The sequence below is a fragment of the Haliotis rubra genome, unplaced genomic scaffold (assembly GCF_003918875.1).
Source record: "Haliotis rubra isolate DU_JTF1 unplaced genomic scaffold, ASM391887v1 Scf570, whole genome shotgun sequence".
NCBI classification, from domain to species: Eukaryota; Metazoa; Mollusca; class Gastropoda; order Lepetellida; family Haliotidae; genus Haliotis; species Haliotis rubra.
The window spans coordinates 153,526-164,384 of NW_025767269.1; the positions used below are offsets into that span (position 1 = coordinate 153,526).

The following is a 10,859-nucleotide window of genomic DNA, read 5'->3' on the forward strand; positions in this document are numbered from 1 at the left end:
TTAACCACAAGGCTGTTATGATGTGAATAAGGTTTAGATGTGTCAAAGGTTCGACAGTTTTGTTTTAGCCTTTGTTTTTATTTTAACGCTTACAATTCGTTAATTTGAAAATATCAATTATATTGGGAGAGGGTAGAGACTGGGTGGGGACAGGGTAGGGACTTATATATTGTACACATGTGGGGAATCGAACCCGGGTCTTCGGCTTGACGAGCGAACGCATAATCACTAGGCTACCCCACCGCCCTCATCCGGAGTGTGACTGAACGCTACAATTACACGATATGCACATTACGTGGGATATATAACATGTTTTAATGATAGGACTGACTGATTTGAGTTTGGTTTTACGCCGCTTTCAGCAATATTCCAGCAATATCACGGCGGGGGACACCAGAAATGGGCTTCACTCATTGTACCCATGTGGGGATTCGAACCCGGGTCTTAGGCGTGACGAGCCAACGCTTTAACCACTAGACTACCCCACCGCCCTTTAATGATAGGAACGTTACATATACAATACAATATAAGGTGTCGAAATATCAGATACCACGTTGTCGTGAGAGTGAAATGGGTGTTTGTTACGCATGGATGTTGATCTTTGATCATGTCGTATTCCTGGCCACTCACTCATAGAAACACTTACTGACCAAATCAAATGACCAGATATACCTGTATACATCAGTCAGAGTTATTTTGAACGGCCTCATATCACGAACCACAAGTACCACGGACAGCTTGTTTCACAATTTCGACATCAAGTCCTACTCCAGGTAAATATGTAGCTTACTCGCGTACCAGCCACACAACTCACGACATACGATAAGCGTCATATTGTAATTAGATAAATACCGACATGACTGCTACATGTAGGTCAGCTGCAACACACCTGATAGCCAACAGTTCAAAGAGCAGCGTCACACAATGAGATTCATTACCTACAAGCTGTGTATATAACAAAGGGAATGCTGTTTTGAAATCCTTGTGTTATTCAGTCAGGTAAGAACCCCTCCATATCGACTGTGCCACCCATGCCGATTACAATATGTCTTTACCATAAAATAATAAGCCTATTTATATGCCATATAGACGTTTTTTTCTGAAATGTGTGATGTGCTGTTAAAGTCACGGCACATCGTATTTTATATCATGAATATTAGCTTCTGGAATAACTCACTTATCAACATAATTATCCTATGTTTGGGATAGCACTTTCTCGGTAAAACACAACTTCTAGTACTTTCATTGGGTGTTGAGTCCCATCCGGGACTCGAACCCACACCCTCAGAGTCAGGCACCTAATCGCCAGCACAGGAAGTCGGCCGTCTAACCCACTCAGCCAACACGGGTTCCACAACATACTTATTAGAAATGACCTTGAATGTTTTTGTAGGTCCCATGCTCTTGTTTTCCTTATCTTAGTAGTACAACCAATCGCGGATAATGAGTCTTATCATCCTGTTCAGGGTGGTCATTAGTGTACCCCTCAGAAAGTTCAGATAAGGCGGCGGGGTAGCCCAGTGGTTAAAGTGTTAGCTTATCAATCCTGGTTCGATTTGTAATAGACTTGTAATGTTAAATGCATGAGGCGTTAGTGTCACCCCCGTGATATTGCTACAAAAGCGTACAACTATACTGACTCGTTGATTTCAGATGACGACACCCAAGGACAACGATGTCCGCCACGATCCAACTGGACGATGACTTCTTTGTGTGTAGTATCTGCGACGACAGCTTCAGTGATCCGAGGTCACTACCCTGTCTCCACTGCTTCTGCCATCAGTGTCTACAACAGCACATCAACTACTCCGCAACTCTCTCACCACCGTCCTTCCTGTGCCCACTGTGTAGAGGGCTCGCTTTAGTCCCTGCAGAGAGAGCACCACCCTCCACATGGGCGGACTGCTTTCCCCGGAACTTTCTCATGAAGGAACTCATGGGAAAAAGAGCTTCGGGAACACAAAGTGCGTCTCCAGTAGCTGCTGCAGGGGGTCTTCAAACAGATGCTCGAGACTTTTGGTGCTTGGACCATCCCGACTGCCCGCTCAACATGTTCTGTGTGTCCTGTAAAGCTACCTCTTGTGGAAAATGTATGCTCTCTAAACATAGCAACTGTTCGGTAGTCAAGCTCGTATCACAAGGAAAGTCGCCAACAGAAGACATAGGCATTTTCGTGGAAAGGCTCAAAACTGAAATTACGTCAGTTCAGGATCGAGAAAGATGCATACAAGATGAACTCGCCTATTTGACAGGTCAAACGGAAAAGGTGAGGAGGCGAATCCATGAGCATATTACAAGGTTTTATACAATGTTAGAAGAAGAAAAGAAGAATCTTCTTCTTAGGATGGATACGGAATATGAAACTCTGACAAAGGGTCTTGAGACTCAGCATCTTAAAGCAAAGGATCATTTGGCACAACTCAGGAATTTAACCTCTGCTGCTATGGAGACAATGACTCAGAATTCTGACACCATTGAACAATTGACCAGGAGGATACAGAAGACGTTGGCATCTGTTAGTTCAGCAGAAAAACTTCAAAGGATGAGGATAACGTTCACTCCCGATTTCTCTTGTCTCGATAAAGACTTTAGTCTTGGTTCTGTCAACTTCTACAACTCCAGTGTTCCTGCCTCTGCTGGAGTCTCGGTAACCGTGCCAAGGTCAAGGTCATCTGATTGCATGTCATCGTGTCAAGCGGAGTCAGTGGCGCTTCGACAACACACAAATACAGTGCTGAGATCGGCCTCCGTTCCCTGGTTTGACGAAAGTTGGAGCAAAGGGGAACTTGGGAGAGTCGATGAACAACAGACGAGTCCATTCACTCGGAACCCAGGTGGAGACAGTGGTCAACCAAATGCTACAGTACGGTCGACAAGGAGAGGCAACTATACACAGTCCCTGGAATCCGCCTCACGGATCAGGAACTCAGCCCCTGTTGCCCTCCCTGGTGGGGAGAGTGATGCAGAGCTAGTCCAGCCTGTGATGGCACCCGAGGTTCCTGACAACGTGCCAAGCCCTAGAAATAGTTACAGCGGCTATGAACTTGTAGTTGACCTAAATACTGATTCAGACGAAAACGCGTTTACACAAAAGAAGCTCCTCCCGTCCAGTGTGATGCAAACATTTCTGTTGAGTACTGGTGACGACGAGTCCTTGCCTGTTGTCACAAGCATTGTTGTGTTATCAGGGGGATTATTCATGGTGGCTGACGCGGCAAATAAATCGGTGAAAATATTTAACAACGACGGACTCTGTTCTAGTATATCGTTCCAGTATCAACCACATGGATTAGCCGCTGCTTCGGAGGATCGAGCACTTGTCAGTTTCCCAGAGCAAAAGAAAATTGTAGTTATTTCAGTTGGAAAGGAACTGAAGATTGTCAACACGATTCAGTCAATCAAATCGTACTCTCGTCTCATGCATTACCGCCCTGGAATGACGGCAGCGCTGTGCACAGACACGTCCAGTTTAGACATACTCAGTCTCCAGGGCAAGGTCATGAAGACCTTCAGCGTGTTCGACAGTCGGCATGTGGATATCCCCTTCAGCGTTGTCCAAAATCAAGGTTTCGTGATACTGGATTCTACGAATTCAAATCTCATTTGGAAATCTAGGACCGGAAGCACAACATGTCAAGCTACTGTCGACTTTATTAAATGTAGAGTCGTGTCTGACCTTTCTTGCGATTTACTCGGAAATGTGTACATTGTTCAAGATGGCGGCGTTGTTAGGGTGACTTCAAAGGGAGACTACTCTGGTCATTTGGATAATGTCTTCTCGTGTCAGGCCATCTGTTTTTCCCCCAGTGGTCATCTCTACGTGGCTGAGATCGGAGGACATTGCAAAGTACATTCACTGTAACCAGAGCACTCAACATGTTGATAGCCATGATGTGATTCAGTGAGCGAGTATATCTACGCTGCTTTTAGAAATATTCCAGCAATATCACAGCAGGGGACACACACATATGCATTGTACCAATGTGGGAAATTGAACCCGGGTCTTTGGCGTGACGAGCAAACGCTTTAACCACAAGGCTGTTATGATGTGAATAAGGTTTAGATGTGTCGAAGTTTCGACAGTTTTGTTTTAGCCTTTGTTTTTATTTTAACGCTTACAATTCGTTAATTTGAAAATATCAATTATATTGGGAGAGGGTAGAGACTGGGTGGGGACAGGGTAGGGACTGTGTGGAGACTGGGTCGGGATCTACTTGTATATATCTCTTCGCAATGTACATCGTGTATGCGCTTGGTTAATGTTTTTCATGTAAAGATTTGTATTCTGGCTCATGACCTATATGAAATAAACTGAACTCTACATGTTTGTGTGTGCACTATATCCATCTTGGGTCGCACCTTCACAAGATATCATGGTCTGAGTATCAGTACACTCGACTATGCATTAGACATCAGACAATCGCTGGTGATAAAATGGCATTTTATCGTCCCAAACGGGCTTCCGCGGGACATATCGCCTGGTTGATATCAGATAATGACACATCGTAACACATGTTATATTTGAGATATACAGGTTATCACACTCGTGTGTTTTGGGATGATTAAAATCCTGTAATAGGAATAAACATTGCATTTAACGAGCCTTGTGAGCTAGATACATAGTGTTTATTCGGAATTCTAATGCAGGATATTAACCAACCTATTTACCATACAATGTCATTCTCACTCTATGATTTTGAAATAAAATGCGATTTCAATTGCCACAAATCATGAAACTAAACATCGTGGAATTTGCACATATATCTAGCAGTTATATAATGATGGTTCTTGACCACTTCCTCTTATAGGCTTATTTCTACGTAATTCCGCTCCCAGCGCCAAGTATAAAATAGTGATTTTCGAGCAGAGACATCATTCGATGTACAGCCGAGCTCGCCAGCCTAGACACTCATCTCATTTTCGCTAGGGCTACCCATTTTTTCAGCAACTACAAATCAACTACTGACTAGACCTCGACATGCCTAGTAGAGTTTCCTTTATAAGAATCTTATTTTCGCTAGGGCTACCCATTTTTTCAGCAACAATTTTTTCGACCCGACACCAAGGTTGCTCGAACTTCCAATTAGACATATGGAGTTGCTACAGTATACAGGATACACTCCGACAACAACTATGGCAAAACAAAATCTCAGCAACTTTCCAAGAAATGGGCATTCGGTGCAGCAAATCGATCGCACACCACCTCCTACTGGAAAACATACACGACAACAACTTTGTGTCCGATATCTCGATGGTAGACTATCTCGCCGGAAATATCGGGGAAACCCACCTGCAACCACTCTCCAGTCTTCCAGCCTTTGTCGACGGCCTCTACGTGTTTGGGTATCTATTTTCGCAAAGACATAGTGCAGCACAAGGGAAGCGTCCAGAGTACAACTACTACAATCCAAGCAAATCCTAGAGTTTGCTAGAAGTTTGAAGTTTGCTAGAAGTTTGCTAGGGGTTTGCTAGAAGTTTGCAAGAAGTTTGCTAGAAGTTTGCTAGAAGTTTGCTAGAAGTTTGCTAGAGTTTGCTAGAAGTTTGCTAGGTTTTGCTAAGAAGTTTGCAAGAAGTTTGCTAGAAGTTTGCTAGAAGTTTGCTAGAAGTTTGCTAAAAGTTTGCTAGGAGTTTGCCTAGTTTGCACCAAGTTTGTCTTGTTTGTACCTAGGTTCTACCTAGTTTTCCATATAGACAATGGTGTAGATATAGAGTACAAAAAAATGCCTCCAAAAACACAACTATCGCAAGACCAAGTGGAAGAGTTTCGCAAGATGCATGCAGAAATCTCGGCACAAGAAACGAAACAACGATTTGGTATCGGTTCCAATCGACTACGCAAAATATGGAATACAGCTGCAAATACGACCACAAAACCATCTACCAACACCCTCTTGCCCGCCGGAGAGAAAGATCCAAATCCGACATCGACCTCCAGCACAGACGCATTGGCTGCTGCAGAACCGTCGACTGTGCCCACCGTCCAGGACTTCTAATGACAGCTTGGGGAGGCTCAAGGCCCGTGTGGAACAAACCACCACGATGTTGTTGGCTCGTGCAGAGCAAACCACAAATTTGTTTGTCGGAAATAGAAAGCGTCGAGGAGGAACAAGAAAAAAACGTCTGGATATCGACAAGGAGAATCGGCCAAAACGTTGACCACCCTTTCGCTAGCCAGCGTGTTTCTCTTGAAGGTCGTCCACTAGACCTGGAAGCACAGCACACAGGCTAGAATGCCGGCCCACATACCGGTCGACAAGAAGACAGAAACGCCCAAACCAGTTTCCACGGCCAAACCCGGGGATCCCCACTATATGGAGTAGAGAAGTCGATGTGTGGAATGCAGCCTATTTGGAAAAAAGTATTGTAGTAGGGTATACGAACCATGCGTTTGTTTTTTTCGTCCGGGCGTGTGCCCTAATTTCCGTACCACGAATTCCAAGAAAAGCAGTTGGAATACGAAAACGGGCCTAGACAAGTCTACGACTCCATTCGTCCTTTGCAACCCCAAGCCCGCGACTGTGCATCTGCAAAAATACTAGGCGAGCTGTCAGAGGGTCTGTCTAGAAAACTATACAATTGGGGCAAGACTAGACTATTTGCTGTCGGCTATGGAAACAGTCTGTGGACTTGTACTTCTAGAGGTGGCGTTGTGTTGTAGTTTCTATTCGTACGATCCATCTAATGTCTGTGTACGGGAATGTCTACATCGTCTTTTGGCGCTCCATTTTTGGCGCTTGTAGATACAGGATAGTTCGCTCGGTCCCATCATACACCTGTTTTGCAAACCTGTGGATGGCATAGATCCCTTCTGGAAAGTCTACACGTTTTTGGCGATGATACCTGGACGATGGATTTTGTAGCCCTTTGTAGTTCTAGATATTCTTCGTATTCTGACATGTTCTCTATTTTCTCTACTTCCTGCGCTCGTCCAGATACTCCTTTCCTATAGGAGATGCCACTACCTGTATTTTCTTCCAACGAATCTCTTTGTCGGTTTTGTTGAAGAACGATCTTTCGGAGGATTCGATCTCGATTTGCAGGGTGTGTTCGTACACTTCATCTGGAGAGAAATCCTTTTCTACCAACCAATACATTTATCGCTGGAAACAGTCTGTCTTCGTTCTCTCGAAGTAGGTGAGGTGAGGTGAGGTAAGGTGAAATTGGGTTTAACGTCGTACTTGAGAATATTTCGCTCATATGACGACGTGCATGCGTGTGTATGTGTATGTGCGGCTGCTTGTACTAGCCCAGACTGAAGCTGGTTTTATAGTGCTAGCTCACTGAGATACCATGCCGCAGTGAAGCATGAATACCCCACTCATTATACTGACTCTGAGCCGACCAGTCCTTGGGACCAACAAGTACCATATTTTAACGTCTTCTCGAAGTAGGAGTCGTGTTGTCATAGTACTCTTTCTAGCCCCGCTGTAGTCCAAACAGTGCTCGTTTCGCCTGTTGGCGATTGGAGGACGATGCGTGTGGAATGGTTGGTGGTTCGGAAGCTGAGAATGCCGTAACGGCCGGCTATTACCCCTACTTTATTTGTATCCATCTTGCAGAGAGCATTTTCCACAAGCAGTTGGGATTGTCTTCGTTTTGGGATGTATGCTGTGGCTTCTGCAAAACTATCTTGCAGAGCTTTGATCTCCTTTTTGTGTTGTTCTGCTCGTTCCCGGATTTCTATTTCCTTTTGTAGGGCCTTTTGGGCTCTTCGTTGCCAATTTTCTGCCTTCTCGGACTCCAGTAGCTCCAGCAATTTCCTTCCTTGTGTTTGTGTAGACAGGGTAGACATTTTGCGATTGGCCGCTATGTTCGGCATTTCTTGGAAAGGTTGGTCGGATCCTTCTCTGCCCAGCTTTTGGCATTTTTTCTGTCTCCATTGCAATTCGATGTGTGCAGTTGTCGGGAGAAATATGCCTGGATCCATGCCGGATGGATGTAGAGCTGTTGGCTTCTTGCTGGCAGCTAGCACCATCTTGGTGTCCACGCCTTTGGCATAGCATCAGAGTGGGCCTAGTTCCACTGTATCTCCTTCTACCGATAGGATGTCCATGCGGAATATTGGAACCCTTCAAAAACCGAAGTCTCCTATGGTCCAGTCGATGGTTTTATCCCAGGAATCTGTGTTGGTTGGACGAATGTGTACTCCGGACACGCGACCAATTTTCAAAGGTGCGTACCACGCGATGAAGATCGTTTGCTGTGGATGGTTGGCTAGGACCAAACAGCGGTCTATCTTTTCTGCGAGACGAAGCCACTGCGCTGCTGGTGGTTGTACTATGAGTAGACCGTTGCCTGCTGGTGAAACCCGCTACAACACGTCTTGCAAAACGTTTTCTGCTCTGTTGGTGGACATGTCGGTGTCTTGGCAGGCGTACAGGGACACTTCTATACGAGTGCAACTTCGTCGTTGTACATCTGGGTGGTGAAAGGTTTTGCGGAGATGCTCGTTTGGACAATCCACGTAGTCGGCAAGATGGCTGCCAATCGGTTCTCGGATTTCTCCGGCTTCGAAGTTGCAAACGACTTTGTTGTACAGCTTGGTGTGCATCGTTTTGCCGGACTTTGTTGTCTCTACCCACGTGCAAACATGGTTGCCGACCGAGTGGGTGTTGTCTAGAATGGTGGGTTTTCCGCTTTTGATAGCTTCCACGAGATCGCCTTGTTCGACAAATCCATGTTGGCTACAGAGGAATTGCACGAGCTGTTTGTGGTCTTGGACGCCGGAATAGTCTCGGGTGTAGTCGATGCTGTAGATCCCTAGTCTTTTGCTTTGTAGTTTTGTTTCTAGATTGGACAATTTCTCTTGGAGTCGGTCGATAGGGATTTCGGCTACATCCACTTTGGCCATGACAGACTGCAAAAGGGGTTTTGTCATCGTTTTGAGCTTTCCATGCTCGTAGTGATTTCTGACGGGTTTCGCTTTCGATCTTTTGGATCGTGCTGGCAATAGCTCCTGCACTCGTCTTTTGCACCGTGTGGAGAAGTGTTGGATACATTTTGGTTGCTTCGGTATGCTCTTTGTAGGTGGTGCGTATTATCCAGTGGACGCTTCCCTTGAGCTGCACTATGTCTTTGCGAGATAATATAGCCAAACACGTAGAGGTCGTCGACAAAGGCTGGAAGACTGGAGAGTGGTTGCAGGTGGGTTTCCCCGATATTTTCGGCGAGATAGTCTACCATCGAGATATCGGACACAAGGTTGTTGTGTGTGTTTTCCAGTAGGAGGTGGTGTGCGATCGATTTGCTGCACCGAATGCCGATTTCTTGGAAAGTTGCTGCGATTTGTTTTGCCATAGTTGTTGTTGTCGGAGTGTATCCTGTATACTGCAGCAACTCCATATGTCTAATTGGAAGTTCGAGCAACCTTGGTGTCGGGTCGAAAACATTGTTGCTGAAAAAATGGGTAGCCCTAGCGAAAATGAGATTCTTATAACACTGGCGAGCCGGCTGATACCTCAGTGCTCGGAACTTTGGGTCTAGGCTGGCGGCACATCGAAGGATGGCTCTCGATAGACCATCGCCGTTTTAAAGGGGCTGGGAGGCTTAATTCCCACAAATAAGCCTCTAAGCCGCATCAGATGCAGAATCCCCACTGTACTACTACTTATCTACATGACGTCGACAAAGTTATTGATTCATTTACCTGTGCTGTGCCGTCTCAATCCTTTCTCGCACACCTGGCTGTCCCTTTCTCTGCACTCCTCCCTCGTAGCACATAGTGAACTGTGTCAAAATTTTAATGATAGTTTGTTAAACAACTTTTTTATATTTTTGGGACATAAATTCTGCAAATAAATCACAGAGTTGGCCTGATGTTTTGATTATGACCAGCGTTTCATTTAGTATTATATGTTTATTATTTTTCGAGTTAGGTTGCAATTCATTTTGAGCCAAACGGACTATAACACTGACAGTCGGTCGGGAAACTGGTGTTGTTATCTTCGCTTCGTAATCCACTCCATCTATCATAACCAGACATGAAATTTCTTGGATCAAAGCACTGACAATACCGTAACAACGGCCGTCAATCCGGACACGATCGCCGAAACGTGACGCCGTGTTTGTTTACACTGTGAAGGTAGTCCCTAAAATTTGCATACGACCTCTCTAATTTGCATCCATATCCGTATATGACCCCAACGGATACCGAAAATATCCGTTGGCTCGGGTGGTCAGGGATCGTGGTGGCCAGGCTCGCTGACTTGGTTGACACATGTCATCGGTTCCCAATTGCGCAGGTCAATGCTCATGCTGTTGATCACTGGATTGTCTGGTCCAGACTCGATTATTTACATACCGCCGCTATATAGCTGGGCCTAGATTTTCGAAGCTCTCTTAGCGCTAAGATAGTCGTAAGAGTCATACATCAACATTAACTTCCGACTATTTTAGCGCAAAGAGAGCTTCGAAAATCTAGGCCCTGGAATATTGTTGAGTGCGGCGTAATACTAAACTCACTCACTCACTGTTTAGTTTGACATCAAATCCATCACAATTTGTGTCATTTTTTACTGCTGGACAACCCTCTCCACGGGCGCAGGTGTGATGACATCATTCCTTTGGCTTCACAGTGTTCTATATGATCATGAACTTTCTTCTTACGTCAAACTGGTATTGTGTAATCATGTTTACTATCACCATTCAGCATTGGACTGTACGGTCAGGGATATAATGACCTCTCGCCATTGGTATGTATGACACTCGCTCTTTCTTCATCATAGAGAGCAAGGATATAACATCCCATCCGCCTACAATGAACTTATAAGACCACTCCAGCTATCGTTGTTAATTAATCCTGATCCAATCTGTTATGCTAGGTATATTTTTCCGCCTCATGAACAGCTCGCTTCCCCAAC

General features: G+C 45.1%; 1 protein-coding gene across 1 annotated transcript; it reads left to right on the top strand.

Moving 5' to 3' along the window:
- Positions 1 to 862: 862 nt before the first annotated feature.
- LOC124254329 (tripartite motif-containing protein 2-like) lies at positions 863 to 4,327 on the top strand. The gene is made up of 2 exons (XM_046688250.1): positions 863 to 999; positions 1,654 to 4,327. The coding sequence occupies exon 2, from the start codon at positions 1,676 to 1,678 to the stop codon at positions 3,860 to 3,862; it is 2,187 nt and encodes a 728-aa protein (XP_046544206.1). The 5' UTR covers positions 863 to 999; positions 1,654 to 1,675; the 3' UTR covers positions 3,863 to 4,327.
- Positions 4,328 to 10,859: the final 6,532 nt, after the last annotated feature.

What these genes read in the sequence shown, in the direction of transcription:
- LOC124254329 (XM_046688250.1), top strand. Translation starts at nt 1,676, where the DNA reads ATGTCCGCCACGATCCAACTGGACGATGACTTCTTTGTGTGTAGTATC.